This window comes from Mauremys reevesii, linkage group 1 (genome assembly GCF_016161935.1).
Source record: "Mauremys reevesii isolate NIE-2019 linkage group 1, ASM1616193v1, whole genome shotgun sequence".
Taxonomy (NCBI): domain Eukaryota; kingdom Metazoa; phylum Chordata; order Testudines; family Geoemydidae; genus Mauremys; species Mauremys reevesii.
In genome coordinates, this window is record NC_052623.1 from 215151610 (window position 1) to 215179447 (window position 27838).

General features: G+C 50.5%; 1 protein-coding gene across 4 annotated transcripts; it reads left to right on the top strand.

The window, feature by feature from the left end:
• The first annotated feature begins 1265 nt into the window (after positions 1-1265).
• On the top strand, positions 1266-27241 carry P3H3 (prolyl 3-hydroxylase 3). Of its 4 annotated transcripts, none has more exons than XM_039531997.1 (16): positions 1266-2067; positions 5766-5918; positions 6192-6375; positions 6529-6660; positions 8010-8143; positions 8396-8485; positions 8906-8958; positions 9236-9294; positions 10116-10270; positions 11399-11494; positions 12160-12310; positions 12548-12665; positions 24891-24966; positions 25487-25627; positions 26515-26738; positions 27089-27241. In XM_039531997.1, exons 1-15 carry the CDS (start codon positions 1642-1644, stop codon positions 26731-26733), a joined length of 2187 nt encoding a protein of 728 aa, XP_039387931.1. In that variant the 5' UTR covers positions 1266-1641; the 3' UTR covers positions 26734-26738; positions 27089-27241. The 4 variants fall into 4 exon arrangements, with proteins under 4 accessions (XP_039387931.1, XP_039387950.1, XP_039387926.1 ...); XM_039532016.1 differs by having other exon boundaries at positions 26515-26671; XM_039531992.1 differs by having other exon boundaries at positions 1268-2067; positions 26515-27241.
• The last annotated feature ends 597 nt before the right edge of the window (positions 27242-27838 follow it).

The window sequence follows — 27838 nt, forward strand, 5'->3', positions numbered from 1 at the left end:
GGTGGAATCCAAACAGTATGTTAACCAGTAACAGCTTAGACGGTCTCTCAGGTTTATTCTGAGAGAATGAGCATGGGGCATCAGCCTGAGAAGAGGTTGCATTACAGATCTGGTCTAGTTTATTCATGGGAAGTGGGTAGCATAGGCAGGGGAAGGCTGTGCCTCCCCAAACAGTCTTGCGTGGCCCCACCTACACTCTGCCCCCAGACCCACTCCTGTTTGCTTCCAATTCCCTTCCCATTTTTCTGTGGCCAAGAGGATGGGGCAGGTTCGCTGGAGCCAGTGCACAAAAAGCCTGGTGTTGGGGCCATGCCATGCTGCCCGCCCATCTGCCTGCCTGGCATTGAACCACTCTGCCCACCCAGGGCTCTGGAGCAGGGTGTGCTCTGGCCACACCGCCTGCCTGGGGCTGAGAGTGTGCGGAGGGGCTGGTGGCCATGGGAGTGTGTGCGCTCTGGGCTCCAGTGCGGGAGGGGTGCAGAAGTGGAGGGGCAAGGCCATGGGCAAATGGGGAGGGGCTAGGGGCCAGCCTCCCCCAAATGCTCATTCACCAGCTGCCCATGAGTTTATAGCTGCTAAGCCAAGCTGCACCATGGTAAATACAATATTGGGATGTGATCACGAGACACAATCAAGTTGGGGAAGGAGGGAGTGTTTTAGGTCTGTTGGTCCATGCAGAGTGGGGATTGGGTTGGCCTGAGCATCCACAAGAGCATCAGGTCATAGCAGATTGCTAACCCCAAGCATTAAAAAATCATGTTAGGACTCCAAAATATGAGTGTTTAAACAAATAATAAATGTCGGGGTTTGAGGCTTCAGGGTCATATTTTCAAGCTTTTCTCCATGCCTATGAAGGCTAGAAATTTACACATTTTTTAAAATGAAAGTTGTCTCCTGTTGTCACATGACTCAAGGAGATGGGGATTTGAGAAACGCCCCAAGCATCCCAAACTTAGAATAAAATTGAAGGGTGGCAACAGTATGGAGCCTGATTTTCAGAGGTGCTGAGCCAACCTTTACTGCAGTCAATGGTGCTGCAGACACTTGGTACCTTTGCAAACCAAGACATCAGTGTCCACCGTAATTGCTTGGCTGCCAGCCTTTTAACCACTGCTCCAGGCAGGGGATTTGCGAGTGGGGGGTTCGGGGGAGAGAGGGGCGGTGGTTTACACACTACAGTAGGTTGGGTGCGAACGCTAAAATGCCCCCTCTGCTTGACCCCGCTCGATCCCGATTTGCTTCCTGCCGGCCGGGTGTAAGGGACCAGCAGGGAGGGGACCCCTGACAGCAGCCGCGTTCACTGGGGTGTCTGGCTTTGTGCGTGTCTGGCTGCCTCCTCCTTCCAGCTGCCCCTGGCTACAGACTTCTTCCCCCCCAACCCGCCACGCACGCGGCCCAGGCCCGGCTCCGCTGCCTCGGCTCGCCACTGGGCAAGAATTTCTATCCCTTGGCGCCTCCCTGGTCTCCGCATCCAACTTCCCCTCTCCCATCCCAGCCAAACAGCATCGAGAGCCGCGCCTCCGCCTCCTTCTTCCCGCGAGCCCCGCGGCGGGGTCCCTCTGCCCCGAGCCCTTCCCGCTAGGTGCGGCTGCTCTCTCCGCGGCCCCCCGCCAGCCCTTGCAGCCCCCTCCCGCTGCTGTCATGGCCTCCCTCCTCCTCCTCCTCGCGCTCTCTGCCCCGGGCACGTCCCTCTTCCCCCCAGGCTCGGGGCGGCTGGTCCCCTACGATCTGCTCTACGCGGATGGGGTCCGGGCCTATTTCGCGCGGGACTGGCCGCGGGCGGCCGAGCTGCTGCAGCGCGCCCTGCACAGCTACTCGCAGCTGCTGGCGGCGCGGCGCGGCTGCCAGGGCAGATGCAGGGACGAGGCCGGCTTCGCGGGCCCGCCGGCCGCTCCCTCCTGGGAGACCCGCTTCTTCGACAGGGTCCTGCAGCGCGCCGAGTGCCTGGGGGAGTGCCTGGGGCGCCGGCTGGGCGCGGAGCCCTCCCTTCACAGGGCCAGCAGGGAGATCCAGGAGGACTTCGAGCAGAGGGAGCCCTACAACTACCTCCAGGTGGCCTTATTCCAGGTGAGGGGAGGGAGCGAGGTCTAGCCCCGCTGCTGATGTGGCTACACGACATCCTTCTGTCTCCCAGCTTCCTTCCCCCGCCTGCACCCCTCTGCTGGGGAGGGGCCCAGTGGGAGGGCTGCCGCTGTGGCAGGAAGGCTTGGGGAACGTCCCTGGGAGGAACCAGAGTCCCCATGCCTCCCAGATACAGTCAGGGTCTTGCAGGGATTTCCCTAGACACACACACTGAATTTCCCCAACACCCCCATCTCCCCCCCAGTTTGGGGAATTAGTTACATGCAGTGTTGCCAATTTAGGGATTGTTTGGAAACTGAATGGAAATTGAAACATTAGTACACACTTTAAAAGCACATAAAGTGTATGATAAAATATGTGGATCTGAAAAAGTGTAATAGATCTGAAAAGTATGAACATAGACTAGCTTCCATATATAGCTTTTGTTTTTATGACAATGTCAGTGCATTCATTTTGATGATGTTGGCCAAATTATGATTTTTAAGCAAAGTCTAAATGAGCTCTCCCCGACAGCTAGTAATGAGCTGGGGGTTGGGGGGAAAGGCTTCAGGACCAGATTGTATTTACAGTCACACCTAATCTACCTAGGTATCCAGCAAACAGAGCTGTGTTGCCCAAGTGATAGATTTTGGCTGGGGGTGGGTTACAAATCACTTGAATGTGGGGTATCAGAGGGGTAGCCGTGTTAGTCTGGATCTGTAAAAGCAACAAAGAATCCTGTGGCACCTTATAGACTAACAGACGTTTTGCAGCATGAGCTTTCATGGGTGAATACCCACTTCTTCGGATGCAAGTCATGTGGGGGGGAATGAAATGTTGTTATTCTTATTGTATGAGTAAAGGACAGTAGAACTGTACTTCACCTGTGCTGATTGAGGGCATCAAGGGGCGGGGGCAGGTGTTTTGTTTGATGGTTTGCCCAAGTCACAAGTACTGTTTGATCTGCCCCTCTCCACTGTTTAAAGACAGAGCTGATTAGGCTCCATAGATACTTTTGTTAAGTGACCATTACAGCTGAAATCACTGATAATCAGATCTAAGTGGAAGAGAGGGCCCAGTCTGCGCTAGCAGCAAGGTTCCCTCACTGAGAGCTCAGCTTAAATCACTGTGAGCTGGGTGAAACCTCAAGAGACATGTGAACAAACATGGGTGTGGCATCATACTTTCTATTTAAGCAAGAGATACCACACATTACAAACTGGAGGCCAACGTTTAGTGCATTGTCACTTGTTCATCCTGAAGTTGAACACTGGTTCTGAACAAGACCAGCAAATGTTTTCTTTCTGCAAGAAACTCAACTGACTGGCTAGAAACATATGGTGCAACAGTGAAAGACTCAACAGTTGAAAAACTAAAGACCTCGCTTACCACATTCAAAAAATTTGCATACATGGCTGATGAATGCACCGATGCAAATAGGCATCCAGTAGTAAGTCATTGTGTACGTTATCTTGATGTCAGGGATAGGCCAGTAGATGCATTTCTAGATGTTCAAGTTATAGAAGACACATCGGCTGCATCTATGACAACCCACATCTTAGAAGAGTTAAATGCTTGTCAATTGGACCCAAACAGATGGTTGCTTGTGCATTTGATGGAGCTGCAAACTTCTCTGGAAGACATGGTGCAGTACAAACTTTGCTCAGAGAAAAGTGTAACCCTAATCTCTCCTATACACAATGCAGAGGCCATCTACTCCAACTAGCGCTAGTTCGAGATGCAGACTCTTCAAAAGACATTTTAAAAGCTATAAATTTAATGTCTTCATTATATTATTTTTTCAGCAAGAGTCCAAAAAGACTGAATATCTTGGAAAATATAGAAGATACACTGGGACTGAAGTTCAAATTAGTTCAACCTGGGAAAACCCTCTGGCTTTCTCATGAGTGATCCTTGGCTGTTGTCTTAAAATTCTATTTTAAGTGCCATTAAAATGGTACTCCAGCCATTATTAGTGACTTTGAAAAGTATCTACCAAGATGGAATGGACCTAAGTAGTGAGGCTGGTGGATTACTTTTACTACTACATTCAGAGAAGACTATTGCCACTCTCTCTCTTGTAAGTCTACTGTTGAAACCACTTGGGTCATTAAACAATGCCATCCAGGCATCTGCTACAACAGTAGTAGATCTTTGTCCAGCAATAGAAGCTACATTTGGATCAAATGATCCAGTACTTGATAAAGTACTGGAAGAAGCAAAGACTTCAGTCCAGAAGTTGACTAATGAAGGCATTTATATTGAATCCTTAAGTGAAGAGGACAAGAAGTGTTTAAGACAACTGAAAAAGTACACAGACTTCATTCTTAAAAATCTACAACAGTGACTTTTAGAGTCTACTCAACCTCTACGTAGCTTTTACAGATCCCTGTCCTATAAAACACTGACAGTTGAGTGGAGTGAGGCACTACCAGCAATGGGGCTGCCATATGCTCATGACACAATAGAAAATTTGAACACAGAGTGGAATATCATACAACGAATGAATGAAGATTTGACTTCAACTTCTTTTTTATCATCACTAGTGGCTCGACCCGATCTTTATGCTATGTTTCTTGGGATGAAAGAAGTAGGAATTCATCTTTTGCTACTCCCAGTCACAACAACTACAGCTGAGTGTTCTTCTTCGTCATTGAATAGAATTTTGTGTTCTGAAAGAAGTCACCTTCTGCCTGATCATGTGAATGAACTAATGAACATATCAATTGAAGGAATGGAAGTACCGGACACACGAGAAGCCACCAAAGATGAACGTGTTGCATTCAAGAAGTTCATTAACAGAGTAGTGCAAAATTATAACAGGAAACCAGAAAAGATGTAGATATAGTGCTTCATAGAATACTTGAGTAGCCAACTTTAATTTGTGTGATGATTTCAAAACATGAGTTAAATCTAACAAAATGGTCATGAAACAGTTTTCAGTTTTTATTATGGTGCCATGCAGCCCACCTTCACCCTCATGGTCTCACCCCTCATCGGCCCTGACCTCCTCCCTGTAAATTCGAACACCCTCTCTAATTTCAATTCCTGGGGAAAACACTGGAGTCTTGGCTCTACTTCTCCAACTTCCAGACCTAGTGCCACTGTCAAGCTAGGGTTATGCATATGCACCGGTGTTAGTGACTCTTGTATTCTCGCACCTGCCACCTGTGATTTTTAGGCTACCCAGCAAAGAGACACCAATCTGATAATGGGAACAGCCTGTGTCTGGCCCACCACCACTCACCCAGCAAGCAGGATAGTGTATTGTTTGTGTGTTGATCCTCCAGAATTAGGCAATGAGCTGGGGAAGGGTGAAACAAAATCAGGAATGGGTGGGAACACCAGAGTAGAGGTTTCATCCCATCACTTCTAGCAAGGGACAGCATGACACTGTTTATAATTAGGTCCTACAATAATAACTACAATGCAAGACAGGGGAGATGGATGGGGCACAAAATAGGGTGGGAGGCTCAGGCAGGCAGATGGGGAAATGAGGGAAGCGTGTGGATGAGTTCGCATCTCATCATATCCAAAGGGTTCAGCATGGCACATTGATTTTAGGCCTATTCTACAAAAACAGTTCCAATGCAAGGACAGCTAAAGGCATGTGGGAAGGGGTTGGTGGGGTGGGTTTTTTAGACATGAGAAGCGTCTGCCCAGGATATGCCAATTGCTCTGTCTGGACTGTCTTGTCTTTGCAGCTGAAGAAGCTGGATGAAGCAGTGTCAGCAGCTCACACGTTTTTCGTGGCCAATCCCCAGCACCTACAGATGCGTGAGGACATGGAGAAATATCAGCGCATGGCAGGGGTGAAGCTAGAGAGTTTCCGAGACCTGCAGGCCACACTGTACTGGGTGAGATCCCCATGGAGATCTGTACACCTGGGAAACACCTCAGCAAAGCCTACCAACTTACTCCTAGTGGTCAGGGCCCAAGATAAAGCCTGGCTTCCCCACTCCTGCTCTATCTCCCCACAAGGGTCACAGCCTGAGACCTGGGGGTTTCCATAGCCAATACAAACAGCGCTGCCCTCTGAGTGATCCAAAGTCCTGGGTAACCCATTACCAACTGAGCAAGAAGGGTGGAGCCCAGACATTAACCAGGGGACACGGCACTGTTCCTTGCAGGAGGCATATGAGACTGGGGTGCAGCACTACAATGTGGACGAGTACCTGCAGGCTGCTGTGAAGCTGGAGGAGTCACTCGAAGAGGTACTATTGGCACTGGAGGATTGTCGAGCTCTGTGTGAGGGGCCCCAGGAGGATGGCACAGAGGAGGAGATGCAACCTGGCCTTTATGAAGCCATCGCAGGTAATGTAGAGGCACTGAGGGGTGCTGTGTTGCTGGACATGTCATTCTTCCTACTCTGGATGCATGCCATCTCCCAGCATCCTGGCCTGGCAGAAGGGGGAACTATTATACTGCTGGAGGTGCTGCCCTTCATTCCCTCTCTTTCCCTTTCAGCCCATTATATTCAGGTCCTGAAGTGCAGGCAGCACTGTGTCCTTGAAGTTGCCACCAAGCCCGGACGGGTTTCAGCCACCGACGATTTCATACCATCCCATTTGGATTTATTGCAGTTTGCTTATGATCAAGGTAAGCAGAGACGCAGGCCAGCAGGTGGTGCTGTGACATTAGCGAGTAGAGAGAGAGAACCCTGCAGCTGCCCAGTTCTGCTGTACCCAGCTGGGGCAGTGTGATACCAGGTGGATGGAGCAAGCCTAACTCAGCTCTTATTCTTCTCCTCCAAGGCCATCCCCATTGCTCCTTTTCTCCATCACCATGGACAGCCTCACCAGTCTCCCAGTCATTGAGGCCCATAAGCCAGGGTCCATCTTTGAATTACTGCTCTCACTGGACTCACATGTTCAGGTCATTTTTAATCTGGCCCCCTTTCTCTAAAATCTGGGCTTTCCTCTCTGTCCCCATGGCCAAAACTCTCGCCCCACCCCCCTCATTTCACATCCTGACTATGGTGACCTGTTCTCCAGCCCTTCCTCCTTTCAAGTCTGTTTAGAACGCTGCTGTTAAAATCACCTTCTCGGGGCTTTGACCATGTCAGCCTCCCCTGGGCATCCCTCTGCTGGCTCCCCCTGCATCTCCCCATCAGACACAAACCCCTTGGCTTTCCCAGTAAGGCCCTTTGTGAGTTAACTCTTCCCTGCCTGGCTGATCTAGAGAGACTGATCCCCACGGTCACTTTGCCAGTATTCCACGACCACCAGTCAGTTTCTCCCTTCAGCCCTGCATGCTCCCTCCCACACTGCCCCCTGTGCATGGAGAAAATACCTGGGTAAGATCCAAACAGCCACTGCCTCATCCTCCTCCAGTCCCCTCACCCCTGCCATGAGGCCTCCCGAACCCAGATTGCTGATCACGGCCATGCAGGTGACAAGCTGTGGCAGTCTCTTTTCCCATCCTTCCCTTCTCCTGTCCTCCCCCTCACCCCACAACCTTGTAGCCCCACTGAGAAAGCTCCTTGGAGCTAGCAAACTGAGCCAGTTCTTCCTCAGGCTCACTGCTGGTCTGTTGTATCCCCATCGCCCACCCTTCATCGGTTTCTGCCTTTAGATCATAAGCCTGTCAGGGCAGGGAGTGTCTTTCTGTGCATCTGCAGTGGCTGCCTCTGGATGCTGCCATTGTATAAAATATTTACTAATAATAGGGTCACCAGATGTCATGATTTTATAGGGACAGTCCTGATTTTTGGGTCTTTTTTCTTATATAGGCTCCTGTTACCTCCCACCCCCATCCTGATTTTTCACACTTGCTGTCTGGTCACCCTAACTAATAACAATAGCTTCATAGTCCCAGATCTTCAGAGATATGTAGGTACCTAATAGCCATTGATCTCAGTAGGAGTTAAATGCCTAAATACCTTTGAGGATCTGAGCCATAGTTGTAGAGCCTTACTATGCCCATCTCCTTCTCTGCCTCTGCCCCAGTTGGGAACCACACACTGGCTGCTGAATGTGCTGCTTCTTACTTGCTCTTTTATCCTTCGGATGAACTGATGCTGGAGAAGATGAAACGGTATCAGGCGGAGCTGGGAGAGGGAGCATCAATCACAGCCAGAGAGGTACCAGCAACACTCCTCCAATTCTGCCTTCTCTGGATTTCCTCTCACCCCCTATGGCTGGGCCATCATTGCGGTCATATTGGGGAGAGATGCCTCTATGTGTGGGTGTGCAGAGCCCAGGGCTGAATGAAGATGGAGAGTGACTCCCCCACATACAGATCATCAGGCCGGGGTCTCCCCAGGGCAAAATCCCCAGGGTAGGGTTGGATCCCCTTTGTGGGACAGTTGTTTGACAGTTGTGTGTATCTCCAGAATATTCAGCGCTATGTGCAGAGGTCTCTGATGGAGAAGAAATTGATTTACTATGCAGTGGAGCATCTGGGAGGAACTTTTGATGACCCTGTAAGTAGCTGCATCTTCTTTCAGAGGGCTGAGTTCTCCCTTACCTAGTCTCATGAGGGCAATTTATTGCTCATTAATCCATGGAACTCATTACAGCAGGATATTGTCCTGGCACTGTAAGGGTTAGACACTGATGTGAGTGAGAATGACCTCTGAGGTGAAAAGAAAACCCTCAAAGCCCTCCTTTCTCCTGCTCCTGGGACCCAAGATAAGCCCCAGCTGTGGGTGAAGGAGGAGAAAGGAATTCTCATGTGGGGCGTTATCGGGACTTTATGCATCCCTTTGAGCAGCATCAGAGCCAGGGACACAGATTAGACAGGCCCAGTGGTCTGATCTGTCCTGGGCAGAAATGGGGCACTGAACTGATCCAGCATGGGAGTGGTTTGCTGGGTGACTGAGCCCCTGGTTTTGTTTCTTTAGGACCCTTGGACCCCTGATGAGCTGATTCCTGAAAGTCTGAAGCAGAAACACAGGTAAGAGCCAAACCAGCCTATTGGGACTGAGTTGGAGGCGTGCTGAGTATGGGAGTGATGATGCCTGGAAGGGAAAGGGGTGAACTAGCAGAGATGGGGGTGTATTACTTGGGTTCTACAGGAGGTCTGACTAAACAATCACAATGGTCCCTTCTGGCCTTGGAATCTATGACCCTGTGACTCTAACTTATTGCTGAGTGTCTGACTGAGGAGGGAGCCAGGGACTATATCTCTGGATACTGACAGCCCCTGTCTGTGTCTCTCCTTTGCTCCCAAGGGAGAATCAGAAGAAGCAGAGGCTGGAGAATCTGGATGTGGGAGAGCAGGAGCAGAGGGGTGAGTAAAAGAGCCTGGAATGGGAGACAGAGACCACTGAAAGGCAGGGCTAAATACTGCTCCAGCCTCTACTGTTCCAGGCTCAGTGATTTTAATGCCAATGGGGATGCAGACTAACCGCCTCCCATCACTACCCACCAGTGCACAGGTTGCCAATCTCCAAGTATACACTCCTTCTGGGAACTGGGGGGTAGGAGCCCGGGGGGCATTGCAGCTGGAACAACTTAGCACAGTGTGAATGTAGCTGTAGAGCAAACCTGCCATGATTCAGCACAGCTAGTGTGGACCTGTTGAATCGTTTGGGCTTAAGCCACGTCAGTCCAACAGGCTCAGTCACAGATGGATCAGTTCTGCAGGGGGAGAGAAGAGGAGATAGAGGCTTTGCTAAGCTTGGAAATACATTATTACATTACTACAGCTGTAAGCTGCCCAGCACAGACTCCTGTATTCCCAGCTCCTACAGGGCTCAGTCTGGGCCAGGCCTGGCTACCGAGGATGCTCTGTGGTAACATACAGGAGATCTTGCCCAGGCCTGGGCATGTTTATAATTTCTTCTGTCCGGAGATCAGATATGGGGCGTGAAGGGGGCTGATAACTCTGAGCCCCCTCCCCCCCCGACCCTGCAGATTACTAACCGCAATCAGTAACACAGTGTTTCTAGGAGTAAGAGGTGGGGGCAAGGTCTGAGGGTGATTTAAGTGTTTTCTAGATTTTGTTCCTTGCGGTGTAGTCTAGGGACCTTATTGGATTTTCAGCTGCTTCTGCAGATCCAGGCAGAACCCACAAGAAGGCTGAGCCCATTCTCCCTCCCCCCTGCCCAGGTCCATTCACTTTTGAGGGCATCAGCGTCGCCATGGATTCTCATCAGCTGAATGGATCCCAGCGGGTCGTCTTTGACAGAGTCCTGACTGATTCTGAATGTAAGGACATTCTCCGGCTGGCAAAGGTGAGGACAGGAGCCTACAAGGGGCGGCAGGTTTGTATAATTTTTGGTGGTGCCCAGAACAAGACCAAGTCCCGCCCCCCAACCCTGCCTTGTAAGCAGATATATATATTTTTAAAATAATGTAAAAATGTGAGAGTTCTGGGGTGGGGATGGTGATGAGGCTTTTGGGGTGTGGGAGGAGGCTCAGGGCTAGGCCAGAGGGTTGGGGTGAGGGGGTGAGGGCTGTGAGGTGGAGCCGGGGATGAGGGGTTCACAGTGCAGGAGGGGGCACAGGGCTAGGGCAGAGGTTTGGGGTGTGGGGGCATGAGGATTCTGGCTGGGGGTGCGGGCTCTGGGGTGAGGAAGGGCTGGCGATGAGGCATTTGGGGTGCAGGCAGGCCAGAGAGGAGGACTCCCCCCAGCCCTCTCCCCGCCGGCAGCAGCAGGCTCCAGGGGAGGGCCCCCCTCTTCCTCCCGGCAGCACACTCACCTCGCACCACTGTCACTGCATGTGCTCCTAGGGCCCCTCTCAGGTCCAGGAAGCCCCCTCGCCTCCCCTGTGGTGGGTGTTGCAGGGGGCTGTCATCACATACACCTCCTCCCCTGCTGCTGCCCCTCACTGTAGCCTCACTGGGGGTGGGGCTGCCTCTTGCCCAGTGTGGGGCAGGAGCGGTGACTGCGGGCGGTGGGGCCCCCTGTGCAGGTGGAGGGTCCCAGGCGGAAAAGGGAAGAGTCTCAGGGAGAAGGACAGGGTTAGGATCAGCCTGCCCTGGCACTAGTGGATGGGGGGCACTAGGACCCTGCAGTGGCAGTTGATGCCGGGAGCTGCAGGGGGCAGCCACTGGCTTGAGGCAGGGACACCCTGGGACCGGGGGAGGTGTGTGGGGGCAGCAAGTGTGGGATGGGGGACACTTGGGGGAGGTGCGCAGGGGCGGCAGACGGGGCCGGATCTGGGCCCCAAACATTGGTGGAGCTGGGCCCCCAGGCTCTGAATATTGTTGGAGCCTGGGCACCACGGGCTCATATAACTCACCGCCCCTGGAGCCTACGGGGGCACTTTGACATGGGGGGAGCCTTCACTAGCCCAGTGCCTCCATCCTCAGCAGAGATGCTACAACATCAGGGTGGAGGGGAGAAGGGGGGGCACCAGGTGTGAAACTACCTTCCAATCTATTTCAGGCAGCTGGCGGCACGGGAGATGGTTACCGGGGCAGACAGTCCCCTCATACCCCCCATGAGAGATTTGAAGGGTTAACAGTGTTAAAGGCTTTGCAGGTAAACGGCTTAGTGCCTCTGCATGTGTTAGGGTCCCATCCCATGGGCTTGGCTTGTCTCAGGGAGTTCCTTGGGCTCCAGCGGCTTACTCGCTTGCCTGTTGGTGGGTGAGATTTCACAGGAGTGTTCTCCTCATTCTGGCACATGCCATGTGCTGTCTCACAGGCCTGCTCTCTTACACGTGGGGGTGAGGGGTTCCCAGGGCACATTTCTCTCACATGTACGCTCCCCTCCCACTGGTCCGTTTGGGGCCTCTCTCTCAGTCTCCTTACCCTCCCACAGCACAGTCAGGCTGTTTCTGTGGAGGCACTGTTTCACACAGGCACAGGTTGTGTGTATCTATCATGCTTCTGCAGGTGGCTGTCTCAGGGGCTTTGTTTCCTCTGTTTTCCAGAGTGCTTCTTTCCCTCTGGCAAACAGGAGGGTGTTTTTCATGGCCCTGTTTCTCCATTGTATACACCTGCATGGAGGTGATATTTCTCATGGCTTTTTTCCTCTCCTGCAAGTACACAGTCACAGGAGTTTTGCACCCATACCCTTGCTTATGCATGTGTATGAACACAGGATTTCTCACAGGCATGCTGCTCCCTTGCACACACATGTTGTTTCTCACAGATGTGTTCTTTACACTTGAGGTTTCTCACAAGCTTGTTTTTATCTTCCAGCTGGCACAGGATGGGACCGTGAACTGGAGAGATGCCACACTGCTCCTGCATGCCAGCGAGAAATCCCGGAAAATAGTAGAATCCTATTTCACCCCTGGGAAAAGGCTCCATTTCTCATTCACACACCTCGTGTGCCGCACGGCTGTAGAGGGTAAAGAAAGCCCAATCCCAGCCATATTCCCCCTAGAGAATCCCCTCCCCTCACATTCAGGGTCCCCCTGTCCCTGCTCACCCCTAATCCCAGCTGTGTCCCTTCCCCTCACACTCAGTCTCTGTGCTCCTGCTCACCCCTAATCCCAGCGGTGTCCCCTCCCCTCACGCTCAGGGTGCACTTTGCCTACTGTATCCTCCTAAGGTGCGAATGTTCCCCTGCAATGTCCTGTTTTAGGGGACCAGGATGGTCGCATGGATCTCAGTCACCCAGTTCATGCTGATAACTGTCTCTTGGATCCTGAGGGGAAAGAATGCTGGAGAGAACCACCTGCCTACATGTACAGGGACTACAGGTAAGACTAGAGGGGAACCCAGAGCTGAGAATGTGAGAATATCTCCCCAGCTCCAGAGAGCACTGCCACTGCAGGTTGAGAGGGACCCCAGAGTTACATAGGAACAGAGGGATTGCCAGACTGGAGCAGACCTGACGTCTGGTCCCTTCTGGCCTTGGAATCTATGAATCTGTCTAGTCCAGCATCCTGTCTGTGACCGTAGCCAGGACCAACTTCTTCAGAGGAAAGAGCGGAACACCCCATAGGCAGATGTGGGATAATCTGCCCCCCATGTTAGATCTCACCCTGGTCTCTAATTGTTAGGTATTGTTGTAAGCCCTGAAGCATGAGGTTTAACATCCCTTCCAAAATGTTTGTGGTCATTAACTATGACAACTCTGGGTAGCCTTGTTATCCATAGGAATATCCAGTCTCTTTCTGAATCTTGCTAAGTGCATGGCCTCACCAACTTCCTGGGGCAGTGATTTCCACGGTGTAATCCCAAATTGGGGAGGAAAGCATTTCCTCTTGTAGTTCTGAATTTCCCACCTTTCAGTGTCATTGAGTGTCCCTGTGACGGACAGTGCTTGTTGGAAGCATTGCCTAATGGTTACTGGGTCATGCTCTTCTTACTGTGGAGAGGGGTTGGTAGGGGAGCCCTGGCCTTCCACTCCATCGGGATCCAACCCAGAACCAGGAAAGGTTACCACAAACCCACCACCTTAAGGCTGCCCTCCCTGGGCCACTTCCTACCATCCACTATCTAGTCCGAGTTTTGCAGTCTGCTGTGAGCAGGTAACAGAGAAAGGTACTAACAGCACCTTCAGTCTGTCTGGGCCAAGCAGTTAGGCTCCTCTTTTCCAGTGAAAGGTGTGACGGGATACCCGGGGTGCAGCCTGGGACTGTGGGACCGCTGTGCCCCCTTAACTGTCTCCAGCCTGGGCTGTCTCTCACAATGCCTTGCTAGTGACCAGCAGCAAGTCCCTCCAGGTGCTGTGATCACTCAGCACAACCGCATATGAAGCCCCACACCCAGCTATATTGCATGAGTGCTCCCAGAGCCACTCATGAATCTCACAGAGAAAGGCACCAGAGTCAAATCCCCCCAGCTCCCAGCACTGTACCCTGGGAATATACCATCTTGCACTGCTCAAGATGGGCAGTGCACATTTATTAATTGGTTCACCACTTCAACAATGGAAAGTGGATATACACCAGCCTTTGCAAACCTGAGCAGCTTTGCCCCACACTTCAGGCAAACTCACAGGAAAAGATAAACAAACAAATTTATTGACTATAAAAGGTAGATTTTAAGTGATATTAAGTGATAGGCAAAAAGTCGAGAGTTAGTTACCAAAAGAAATAAAATATAAGCACGCAGTCTGAACTCTCAACCCTATTAGACTGGGCAGCAACTAGATTAAGCAGTTTTTCTCAGTCCCCCGCCCCCCCCCCCCGATATTGCAGTCCTTTATATACAAGTTTTTTCCTTAAACCTGGGCCAATCTCCTGTACTGGAGTCTTGCCTTCTTCTCAGTGTTTTGGTTGCTTGCAGCATAGGTGGGGGCAGGAGGCGGGCCCAGTATGTGTCCACTCTGTCTGTTTTATACCCTCAGTCCATGTGCTTGGGGAGCATAAGTCCAGGCATGTTTGGGGGCATTGCTGAATCTCTCCAAGCGGTTGAGCAATTCCCCTGGCGTGGCCTCATGCAGGTGAGTCATTGCATTGTAGCTCCCTTGCTGGACAATGGCCGTTGATGGGTTGTTTGACACCCCGCCTGGGCGTTGGTTACTTTCCTTGCTGTTGCCTCTGGGAAGCTAATATCTGGCTGATTCCCCCAACTTACAGCATGTTTTAGTGACCACCATACAACACAAATCTCATAACTTCATATGCATTAATGATACACATATATGGATAGAGAAATGACTTTCAGCAGATCATAACCTTTCCCCTGATACCTTACATGGCATGCTTTATATGCAAGATTGCGATTATATGAAAATGAGAAATATGGGGGTTGCAGGATGCTCCCCCAAGGTATAGAATGTCACAGAAGGCTTCTGTAGCACCCCTTCTCAGGGGTTCCCAAGGCAGGTCCTTCCCCCTGCCTGGTCAGCCCCCTTCTAAGCTGTCTGGCTTCCTTTTAAGCTCCCTCCTCCAACTGGAGCATGCTCTGCAGGTGTGCCAGCGTGGGGTCATTTGGGCTCTTGAAACTGAAGGAGTTATACATCCCATCACACACCTTCCCCGTCAAGTTTGGTGCTGGGGTACTCCCCAGTGGTTCTCATTCTCCCCGTGCCCATGAAAAAAAATCTTCATTCTTATGGACCCTCCCTCTCAGTGAAGTACTTGAAAACGATAGGGCTGAAAGCAAAGGTACAACCACATGATCATTTGGTTGATATCCTGCACTGAGTTCAGCCAGAGACGGGGAGCATGATCTGTCACTAAAAGGATTCCCCAACAAATAATATCATAATGTGTCTACAGCCCGTTTCATAGCCAGGGCTTCCTTCTCGATGATGAAGGTTTGAGCACTGGCCTGCTAAACCCAGGGTTGTAAATTCAATCCTTGAGGGGGCCATTTGGGGATTGGTCCTGCTTTGAGCAGGGGGTTGGACTAGATGATCTCTTGAGGTCCCTTCCAACCCTAATAATCTATGATTCTATGAAGTAGGATATTTTTCAATGAAATAGCTTCTGGCTGAGGTATAGGATGGGTTGTTCTCCTCCATCAATGCCTATGAAAATACTGCCCCAAGACCTACATCTGAGGCATCTGTCTGCAAAGTGAATCATCTGGAAAAGTCCAGGAGTGAGAGCACTGGTTCTCAGCTTAGCTGTTCTTTCATCTTAAATGCCTTGTCACAGGCTTCAGACCATCAAATTTTCGTAGGGCTCGTGTACTTTATCAGATCTATCCGGTGGTCTGCAATGGTGGCAAACCCTGGTACAAAGCATCTGTAGTACCCAGCAAGGCCCAGGAAGTGATGCACCTGCTTTTTTGTATGGGGCATTGCTCCAAGGCTTGTACTTTACCCACTAGCAGCTTCAGACGCCTGCCCCAGATAGCTGTGGAAGGTCACCTCTTGGCTGGCAGTCTGCACTTGGCTGGGTTGGTCATCAGCCCTGACTCTTTAAGGGATTGCAGTATCGTGGTGAGGTGTCTTCAGTGATCATTCCAGTCATATCTATAAATGACAATGTCGTTGATGTACGTCAAGCCACACTGCCTGTGTGGTCAAATATCAGAGGGGTAGCCGTGTTAGTCTGGTTCTGTAGAAGCAGCAAAGAGTCCTGTGGCACCTTATAGATTAACAGACGTTTTGCAGCTTGAGCTTTCATGGGTGAATACCCACTTCTTCGGATGCAAGACTTGCATCCGAAGAAGTGGGTATTCACCCACGAAAGCTCATGCTGCAAAACGTCTGTTAGTCTATAAGGTGCCACAGGACTCTTTGCTGCTTCTGTGTGGTCAAAGTACATGGTCCATCAGGTGTTGGAAGGTGGCCATGGCTCTATGAAGGATGAAGGGCATGATCTGAAATTGGTAGAGACCAAACGGTGTATAGAATGCTGTCTTCTCTTGTGCAATGGTTGTCAGAAGTATCTGCCAGTAACCCTTCATAAGGTCAAGAGTGGATATGTACTTGGCAGCCCCAGGCCTGTCTAGCAACTTATCTACTCTAGGCATAGGGTACACATTGAACATCGATATAGCATTTACCCTCTGGAAATTGATGCAGAATCAGGTTGACAAGTCAGATTTCAGCACCAACATGAGGGGGCTCCACCACTCTCTATGGGACTCCTCAACCACCCCTAAGTCTAACATGGCCTGTAGTTCTTTGGGAACCATCTCTCACATCTTCTGTGGCAGGGATTGGAGGCTCTCTCAGAACTTTTTTCCTTGTTGAGTGTCCATGTGATGTGTAGTCCCGGTGGGTGCATCCTGGCAGTGCTGAGAAGACTGGGGGAAAGCGTCCATCAGCCATAGTAACTGTTATTTTTGTTCAGACTGTAGTTCTTCACCATGGATACCAATCCAGCATCGTGGCCCAAGGATGCCTGTGGGCTGAACTCGGGCATAGGCGCCGACTCCATGGGTGCTCCGGGGTTGGAGCACCCACGGGGAAAAATTGATGGGTACTCTGCACCCACCGGCAGCTCCCTGCCCCAGCTCACCTCAGCCTCCACTCCGCCTCCTCCCCTGAGCACGCCACTTCTCCCCCTAGCTCCCAGTGCTTCCCACTGCAAAACAGCTGTTTCGCAGCGGCAAGCACTGGGGCAGGGGCGAAATGTGGTACACTCAGGGAAGAGGTGGGGCCGGGGCAGGGATTTGGGGAAGGAGTCCAACAAGGGCACAGAGGGGATGGAGTTGGGGTGGGTACTTTAGGGAAAGGGGTTGAAATGGAGGTGGGGCAGGGGTGGAGTTGGGGGGGGGGTGGCTCGAGCACCCATCATTGCTGGGAAAAGTTGTCGCCTATGAACTCGGGTGGAGCTGGTGCTATGAGAAGGCCGGCCTTCCTGTTCCTGCCAGGCCATTAGCAGGTTCACATGATAAATCTGCATTTCTTTTCTCTTCCCTGGCTGATGAATTTCAGAATTGACCATCCCTGCCTTCCTTAGCACTTCAAATGGATCTTGCCGCCTGGCCAGCAGCTTTGATTCCAAGGGTGATAGCAATAACAAGGCCCTATTTCCAGTTCCAGATTCTCGCACCCTGGCCCCTCAGCTGTAAGCTCACTGCTGGTTCTGCTGGGACTTAAAACAGGTTTTCTTTAGAGCAAAAGCAGTGTCACCAGCTTCTCCCTCAGGCAGTTCACATACTGCACCACACTGGTTTTTCAGGGGCTCTTCTCCTCCCATGTCTCGCAAAGGAGGTCTAGGATCCCATTTGATTGCCTCCCATGTAATAGTTCGAATGGGGAGAACCCAGCTGATGCTTGGGGCTCCTCACAGATGGCAAAAGGAGGGCTGGGAGTAGCTGAACCCAATGACAGGTGTCTGAGACCACAAATTTTCTAAACATCTCTTTCAATGTTTTATTGAAGCACTCCACCAGCCCATCAGTCTGAGAGTGATAGACAGACATCTTTAAGGCCTTGATCTTCAAAAGGTTGCATAATTCCCCCATTAGTCTTGACATAAAGTTAGCCCTCTGGTCAGTCAGTGTCTCTTTTGGTATCCCTACCTTTGCAAAAACCTTCATCAGTTTGGTAGCAATGTTACTGCAGTGGTTGAACAAAGGGGGATGGCCTCTGGATATCACATGGCATAGTCCATTATCACCAGAATGTACTGGTACTGGATACATCCTTTTCCAGGGATCCCAACAGGTCCATACCAATCTTCTCGACGGGTACTCCAGCCACCAGGAGGAGGACTAACGGAGCCTTTGAGGTCTTTTGGGATTTGGCATTCTGGGCACAATGTGCAGTAGTCCTTGACCTCACTATGTACTCCCAGTCAGTCAAATCTGAGGGTTACTCTTTCAAGGTTTTTTTTTACCTAAGTGTCTCCAACAACGTCCCGCATATGCCTGCTGTAATACGGTCCCTTGGATTTTCTTTGGGACTAAAAGTTGTACTCTTACTTCTCTGGTTTGATAATCTTTCGCCAGCCTGTGCAGTCTCTCTTCCATGAGATCAGACTGGGACTGTTGCAGATCTACCACCTCTCCATTGATGTTGGCAAGTTGACCATATGCCCTGCTCAGGGTCAGGTCATCTTTTTATTCATCTATGAAATCTACATCAGCCGTTAATAAGTCTGGAGATGGTGAAGTTGTCTTTTTCCCCTCTTTTTGCGCGGGGCATTGTTCCTGTCAGGAGGTCCATCCAAGAATATTAAAGGAACTGGCACAGGAAATTGCAACCCCAATAGCAAGGATTTTTAACAAATCTGTAAACTCAGGAGTCGTACCCTATGACTGGAGAATTGCTAATATAGTTCCTATTTTTAAGAAGGAGAAAAAGGTGATTCAGGAAACTACAGGCCTTTTAGTTTAACCTCTTTTGTATGCAAGATCTTGGAACAAATTTCGAAAGGGAAAGTAGTTAGGGACATAGAGATGAATTGGGATAAAATACAACATGGTTTTACAAAAGGTAGATCATGCCAGACCAACCTGTTCTCCTTCTTTGAGAACATAACTGATTTTTTTAGACAAAGGAAATACAGTAGATCTAATCTACCTGGATTTCAGTAAGACATTTGATTCAGTTCCACATGGGAAATTATTAGTTAAATTGGAGAAGATGGGGATTAATATGAGAATTGAAAGGTGGATAAGGAACTGGTTAAAGGAGGGACTACAATGGGTCATACTGAAAGGTGAACAGTCAAACTGGAGGGAGGTTACTAGTGGAGTTCCACAGGGATCAGTCTTTGACATTTTTATTACTGACCTTGGCACAAAAAGTGGGATAATAAATATCCCAGATAAAATTTGCAGACGATACAAAGTTGGGAGGTATTACCAGTATGGAGGAGAACCAGAATACCATATAAAATCTGGATGACCTTGTAAACTGGAGTAATAGAAATGGGATGAAATTTAATTGTGTGAAGTGCAAGGTTATTCCAGATGTGGCCTCACCAGTGCAAAATAGACGGGAATAATCACTTCCCTCGCTCTGCTGGCAGTGCTCCTACTCATGCAGCCCAATATGCTGTTAGCCTTCTTGGCAACAAGGGCATACTGTTGACTCATATCCAGCTTCTCATCTACTGTAATCCCCAGGTCTTTTTCTGCAGAACTGCTGCTTAGCCAGTCAGTCCCCACCCTGTAGCGGTGCATGGGATTTTTCTGTCCTAAGTGCAGGACTCTGCACTTGTCCGTGTTGAACCTCATCAGATTTCTTTTAGCCCAATCCTCCAATTTTTCTAGGTCACTCTGGACCCTATCCCTATCCTCCAGCATATCTACCTCTCCCCCCAGTGTAGTGTCATCTGTGAACTTGCTGAGGGTGCAATCCATCCCATCATCCAGATCATTAATGAAGATGTTGAACCAAACTGGCCCCAGGACAGACCCCTGGGTCACTCTGCTTGATATCGGCTGCTAACTAGACATCGAGCCATTGATCACTACCCATTGAGCCTGACAATCTAGCCAGCTTTCTATCCACCTTATAGTCCATTCATCCAATCCATACTTTTTAACTTGCTGGCAAGAATACTGTGGGAGACTGTATCAGAAGCTTTGCTAAAGTCAACATATATCACATCCACCACTTTCCCCATATCCACAGAGCCAGTTATCTCATCATAGAAGGCAATCAGGTCGGTCAAGCGTTACTTGCCCTTGGTGAATCCATGTTGACTGTTCCTGATCACCATCCTCCCCTTCAAGTGCTTCAGAATGGATTCCTTGAGGATTTGCTCCATGATTTTTTCCGGGGACTGAGGTGAGGCTGACCGGTCTTTTGTTCCCTGGATTCTCTTTCCCATTTTTAAAGATGGGCACTATATTTGCCTTTTTCCAATCGTCCAAGACCTCCCCCAATTGCCACGAGTTTTCAAAGATAATAGCCAGTTGCTCTGCAATCACATCAGCCAACTCCCTCAGCACTCTCGGATGCATTAGATTCGGCCCCATAGATTTGTGCATGTCCAGCTTTTCTAAATAGTCTGTAACCCTTTTTTTCACCACTGAGGGCTGCTCACCTCTTCCCCATACTGTGCTGCCCGGTGCAGCAGTCTGGGACCTAACCGTGTCTGTGAAGACTGAAGCAAAAAAAGCATTGAATACTTCAGCTTTTTCCACATCATCTGTTACTAGGTTGCCTCCCCCATTCAGTAAGAATCCCACACTTTCCCTGACCTTTTTCTTGTTGCTAACATACCTGTAGAAACCCTTCTTGTTACCCTTCACATCCCTTGCTAGCTGCAACTTCAGTTGTGCTTTGGCCTTCCTGATTACACCCCTGTCTGCTCGAGCAATAATTGTATACTCTTCCCTAGTCATCTGTCCAAATTTCCACTTCTTGTAAGCTTCCTTTTTGTGTTTAAGCTCTTCGAAGATTTCTCTGTTAAGCCAAGCTGGTTGCCTGCCATATTTGCTATTCTTTCTGCACTTTGGGATGGTTTGTTCCTGTGCCATCAATAAGGCTTCTTTAAAATACAGCCATTTCGCCTGGACTTCTTTCCCCCTCATATTAGCTTCCCAGGAGATCCTGCCCATCAGTTCCCTGAGGGAGTCAAAGTCTGCTTTTTGAAGTCCAGCATCTGTATGCTGCTGCTCTCCTTTCTTCCTTTTGTTAGGATCCTGAACTCGACCATCTCATGGTCATTGCTGTCCAGGTTGCCACCCACTTGCCCAGTGGGGTTGTAAAATGGCTGCCACCTGTTGAACCAAATGTTGTTGCTGTTCCTGATGTTATGCCACCAGCTCCCAGATGAGCTGATGTTGCTGGTGGTGGTGTTGGGCTCATAGGTGCCAACTCCATGGATGCTCCCATGATAAAAAATTAGTGGGAGCTTAGCATCCATGGATAGTCAAGTGTCCCTCTCCCTGCCCAGCTCCTCCCTCCTGCCTGCGGCTCCGCCAATTAGCACCTCCCCCTCCCTCCCATAGCCTGCTGCCCGCTGCGATCAGCTGTTTTGCGACATGCAGGAGGCTCTGCGAGGGAGGGGAAGGAGTGGGGATGAAGCATGCTTGGGGGAGGGGGCAGAACTGGACGGGAAGAAGTCAGGGTTTGGGGGAAGGGCTTGGGTGGGGGTGAGGCCTGGGGTGGAGCAGGGGATTGAGCATCCTCTGGGCCCAGAGGAAGCCGGCACCTATGCTTGGGTTGCCTGCTCTTGTTGTTGGGCAGCCGTTTGCTGGAACAGCTAGTTCTACTGCTGCTTTTGTTTGGCCACCCACTGTTGCTGGCTGTCCATCAGCACAACAATTTGTTGATGTCCGTTTTTTTTCCCCGAGGTCTTACAGCAGACCCAGAACAAATGCCTGCATTTTCCACCAAGTTTATATACACCGTCACAGTCCCCTTGTTCTTGTGTTCCGAGACAGGGAGAACAGGAGTTCTCAATCTCTCTTCACTAGACCAGTCACTATTGAATTGACTTTCATAATGTTCCTGTGAGGGGGTGAACTAGGCCCTGAGGCCCCCTGCTGGAGGCCTCGCAGCCCTGCCACACCTCGCCCTAAAAAAGAGCAATAGAAAGGACCTCCAAACTGACTAGTGTGGCTACTTCCACGCAGGAAAGGGGCTGCAGGGAGCTGCCAATGAGGGCCCCGCAGATACGTATAAAAGGAGCTGCAGGGCCATAATGAGTTCAGTCTGATTACAGGGACTGGGGGAGCATGAGGTGCTCCTGGCTGGCTGCAGAAGCCAAAGCAGGTAGTTACTGTCAGGAACCAGGATGGTGAGGCAGGAGCTTCTGGTTGGATGGTGGAACTCAACTAAGATGGGCTACAGGGAAGTGGCCCAGGGAAACAGAGCAGCAATTAGCAGCACAGGGCTGATATACTTAAAGGGTCCTTGGGTTGGGATCCAGAGCAGTGAGTAGGACTGGGTCCCCCCAACAGCCACTTGGGAGAAGTGGCTATGCCCCAAGGAAGGGAATTAGAACTATGGCACCCCAGGGAAGGGGGGATGCACTACTGGGACAGACTCAGCTGGGAGCTGTGGTCAGCGAACTGAGTCCAAGAGAGCTGGCTCAGCAGGAAGGCTGGGGTCACTGAAGACTCAAGTAGAGGCAAGGAGTCCCCAGGGAAGAAGCCCTCAGGATGCTGTTCTGTTCCAGAGTAGGAGCCTTTCAACCTGGCTGGACTGACCTAAGGTACCATGATGGACCCTGTTGGACTGGTTAAAGACTGAGCCCAGGAAGGGCTGCAGAGAAGGACACACCCAACTGAGGATACTGTTGATGGGCGATTCTGCCCAACTGAGAGTGCCCCCAATCAACCAGGCTGCTCAAACAGCACAGGCTGCCAGCCCCAGGCTGACCAAACCACCAAAAAACCAAACCACCAGGGACAAGGGTCTTTGTCACCACTCACACACACCACCACAACAAGTCTCCACAAGACACTCCAGTCTCCACTTATCACCACAGTCACACCATTTGGGGAAATAAACATGGAAAAAAAAAAACCCAATAAAAAAAAAAAAAAGAGTTCTCTCAATCCCCCCCCCCCAGACCCCAGACCCAGTCCACATCACACATCCATACCACACAACACACTGTTAAAAAATAATTTAGAATCTAAAAAAAAAGGTTTATTTACAAAAAAAAAAAGAGAGGAGGTAGAAGTGGTTAAATGGAAAATGGAATCAATTACAATGGCAAGTTCTTTAGTTCAGGCTTTGCAGTGTGCAGCAGCTAAAGCAGGTCTGCAGGTTTACATCCCAGTCCCTGGAACATCCCCGTCCCCAGTGTCCTCAGTCCCAGTGTAGAAGTCTTTTCAGGCAAAGTCAGAGCAGCAGGAGAGAGAGAGAGAGATTGAAGAGAAGATGGAGATATATAGATAGCTTATCCAGGTGTTCAGGTGTTTCCTTGTCTTGAAATTGGAAATGAAAAATGGAGCCTGGAGTCACATGGGCAGTCCCTGTCCCTGCTGCTGAGTGAGTAGGTCTGCGTGTCTGCCTTCTCTCCATGGGTCAGTGTGTAGCTGTGGCCTTGGCATGGGCCATCAAGCCAGCTAGGCAGGCTGACATCCAGCTGTCTGGGACACTCAGGCAGACAGAGCATAATACAGAAATCTAGACATTACAGAGCCAATACTATAAACTTAACTACAAAAAATGACACACAGACACAACAGCATAATATCATAAACAGCAACAGAACCTGGTCTTAGACACCTTATATGACCCCCTTTACTTAGGATTTGGTGCCACTACAGGACCTTGGTTGCAACCCATGTTCTATATGGTCCCCATTTATATCAATAACGTCACAACTGTGATGGGCCCTGTGGGACTGTTTTAGAAAACTGATCCCAGAGAGGGCTGCAGGACACTGGGGACATTTGGATTGTGTACCCCAGAAGGGGTTGGTTTGTTTCACACATGGACAGAGTGTGACTTGGCCAGAGGGCTGAGTCACCGAAGAACCGGCTGACAAGTGCAGTGGCTGACAGGGGACACTGTGAGCACAGGAAATTGAGAAGGAAGTGCAGGCACGCACACGCTCGACCAGGGGGCGCTCGCAATAGGTCAATGCACCCCATTCCCGTCCCCTTTTATTCTCCTCCTTTTCTAAGGCAACTCTCCCAAGTGATTCCAGTCTGTTCAGTCTCTCTTCATGCAATGGTTTTTCCAAGCCCTTGATCATTCTCATTGCTCTTCTCTGAACTACTTTAGTTCTGTAGTATCCTTTGGTGATGGGGTGATCAGTGCTGAGTATCCAGGTGAGGACGCACTAGTGGTGTATATAAAGGCATTATGGTATTCTCCATGTCATTACCCATCCCATTCCTTATGCATCCTAGCATCTTGGTTGCTTTTTTGACCACAGCTCCTCATTGAGGAAAGGTTGTCACTCAGCTGTGTAGTGACATCCTGACTTTCCTGAGCTGTGTTGCTTTGCATTCATCAATACTGAATTTCATTTGCCACCATGTTGCTCATTCCCCTAGCGTGTTTAGGTGTCTCTGACATTTCTCCCAGTCCCCTCTAGTACTCACTGGCCCAAATAACGCTGTGTCATCTGCAGATTTTGCTTCCTCATTGCTTACCCAGGGCCCTTTCCAGATCATTAATAAATATATTAAACCTAGTACAGACCCTTGAGGTCCCTGCTCTTAATCCTTAGACAGGATGAAAACTGACCATTTATTTCTACTCTTTATTTTCTATACTGGAGCCAATTTTTGCTCCATGATAACACTGCCTCTCATCCTGTGACTTCACTTCTTCAGTAGCTTCTTATGTAGAACTTTATCAACGTTTTTTGAAAGTCTAAATAAATTATGTCCATTGATTCTCCCTTATGTTTTAGTGACACATTCAAAGAGATCAGTGAGATAAAATTTTCCTGTGTAGAATCCATGCAAGTTGCACCCCATCAGATCATGAATTTCAAGGAGTTTTCTTATTGTTTTTAATTATTGTTTAAACCAGTTTTCCTTGGCAGAGCCATAAAGCTCACTGGGCTGTAATTCCACAATCACCCCAAGAGCCTTTTTGGAGAGTGGGAGGTTTGAGCCCAGCAGGGAGACCCTTGCCAGGTCAGGAGATTTGGGGAATGAGGACTCCACACTATCCAGCCGCTGTCTCCTCCTTTCCACAGTGGGATCCTCTACCTCAATGATGACTTCCACGGTGGGGACCTGTTCTTCACTGAACTGGATGCAGTGACTGTTACGGTAAGTCTGAGCCTGGCCCAGAGTAGGAGAGTGGCTGAAGGGATGCGAGTTGGCCCTGAAGGCAGACACTGGGGAGGGGGAGCCAGTTGTGTGCTAGGCCCCTCCACTCCAAAATAATCCCTATAAAGCCCTAGCAACTCTGCAGATTCAAATTGGGGCAGCCAAAGGCAAATTTAGGAAAATCTCAGGACACGGGAGAAGTTAACACCTTCCTGGCTGCCATGTCCCATTCTCTGCCAGCCTCTGTGTGTCTGTCTTTCTCTTTCTGTCCCAAACACTCTTTTCTTTCTTCCTTTTCCTCTTTCTCTCCCTTTCTACTCCTCCCTGCTACTCATCTTGTCCATGGGCAGCTTCTGGTTGAAGTTAGAGTCCCTGTCAAAGCCCACTTCCTTAATGCTACAGGAGCCATACCCCAGTTCAGCCTCCCAGGTGAATTGCTGATGGGGGGAGGGTCATTCACAGGACTAGGGAGGTAGCCTATCAGACCCCTGGATTTATCACTTCCTCCTCTCTGTGGCAGGCTCAGGTGCGCCCCAAATGTGGGAAGCTGGTGGCCTTCAGCTCTGGAGGGGAGAATCCCCATGGTGTATGGGCAGTGACCCGTGGGCGGCGCTGTGCCATTGCTCTCTGGTACACCCTTTCTCCGGAACATGCAGAGCAGGTAATGCTGCCCCTTGGGTAGTCAGGGGCCCATGGAGGGAGAAGCCTGGGGGGATTGCACCAGGACAGGGTCAGGTCCCATGGTGGAGAACGGCTTGTGAGTGCACCCCTCCTCCCGAGCAGGGCCTAGTGCTGGGAGCAGTGTGTGAGGGCTCCCACCAGGGCTGGGTGAGGTTCCACTGGGGAGAGCAGTAGAGAAGGTTTGCTCTGTCAAGCCCGGCTCAATCCCAGGGAAGGGAGCAGCAGGACAGGCCGGTGCCTCTCCCCCAACCCCCAAATAACCAGCCTTGGAAGGTGTAAGGGGGGTTGAAGAGCCTCCCCCCCCAGCCTGGGAAGGGGGAGGGGGACCCTGCTGCAGCCCCAGGCCTGGAAGGGGAAGTGAAGAACCCCAGGAGGAGCACAGGTGAGGCTGCGGGGACTGAACTGATGAGGACTAAGGAGACTAAACCGAGTGCGGTGGGGGACAGTGTTAATTGCTGAGAGGGGATGGGCCGATGTGTGGGTGAGAGCTCTTGCAGCAGGGGATAAAACCCAATCCGTGTAGGGAAGTGAGCAGCACGACTTGTGACACACGCACACAGAAATGGGCAAGCAGAGAACAAAAAGACCGAAAAAACACAATATAATAAATATTTTTAAAATATTATGATTTGGGTTTTTGTGAGGTTGGGTTTTTGTGTGTGTGCAAATCTCATGATTTTTAAGGGTCTGACTCATGATTTTTGATCTCTTGAGGGTGGCAATATGTGAGTCCCGCAGGATAGGGCTGGGGTCCTACTGGGGAGAACAGTGTACCTGGTCCCACTGCAGGGATGTGTGCTGAGGTGCGGGGTGGAGACCCCAACTGGAAAGGGGCTGTACCAAATCCCTCTCACTCTCTGGTTGCAGGAGCGGATGGAGGCTGAGGACTTGATGAGACAGAGAGACGTGGAGCAGGAACTGTCACACACAGATGTTGAGAAGCATATGGGCACTGACCACAGTGGTGGGGCCTCACCAGAGCCCCCCGTGCCCAAGGGAAGAGCCAGAGCCTCAAGCCAGAGACGTACGTCAAGCTCAGAGTCTGGGCAGCAACCCCAGAAGCTGCGAGCCAGGGATGAGTTCTGAGCCAGGTGTGACAGCAGGGCCACACACACCGGCCTGGTAGCTTCGGAACATGGGGTGGAGGTCTTTAGGGCAATTTATTAGTGCACTTGCCCCAAAAACAGGGGGAGGAGGCAACTTGCTTCTCAATGACGTGTCCAACGAAACGATGGCATCATGAGCAGAACAGGAAGGGCCCTGGCGCCCAGCTCCGTATTCACTCCCTTGACCTGAGAATTATTTAGTCACTCAGAAGTAACAAGCCAGGCTCCCCCCATGTCCTCTCTTTCAGTGGGACCATCCATATTCCTATAGGAGCAAAGCAGCAGAAGGAGGGTTCTTGGGACCTTTTTAGGTGGGGGATTTTCTTACTCCTCAGAGATCGGGTGAGAATGAGAGAAGCATCTGGAATTCCCAGGCCAAGCACCTGCCATCCCCCTCCCCCAGACCAGAGAGCCCTGAGATCAAGATGGGGAGAAGGAGGGTCAGGGGTGTGACTGCAGGAAATAAAGGATGAATGAACAACCAGAGACTGACAGGAGTTGTGAGCCTATTTGGAGAGAGAGAGAGAAGAGTCATCTGCCTGGTGGATGGGAAAGGAATGGAGATTTAATTAACAAATGATGGAGAGAGTCTGAGCCCTGGAAGAGGGAAAACAAACCAGGCTCCAAAGACTCACTCCCCTCCCAACAGTTGGGGAGGGGAGGGGAGGGGAAGGAGAGCCATGCTCTGCTTGGCCTGGGCCTGACCCTTGCGAGGTTGAGGATCTCCTCTAGGGAACTCGCTGCCCTGAAACAAGGTCTCCACCATCTCTCTCACATACACACAAATACTTATGGGAGGAGCAGGGCTGTTGTATCGTTTAGCATTGTCCAGACTGGGATAAGAACAATCTGCTGTCACTGCCCAAGGTATTAGCATTCAGAGATGGGATTATATGGAGCTGAGAGAGCGGGGGTCTTGAAAAGAGCAATAACCCCATTTCTGGGAGGGATTAGAACCAGAGAACAATCCAGGCTACATGAAATGCACAGGCCTAAGCCAGAGACAGCCTAATAGCAGGGGGCTGCAGGGCAGGACTGAGGGACATTGGCAGAGCTGTGTGGGGAGCCCAGGACAGAAATACAAG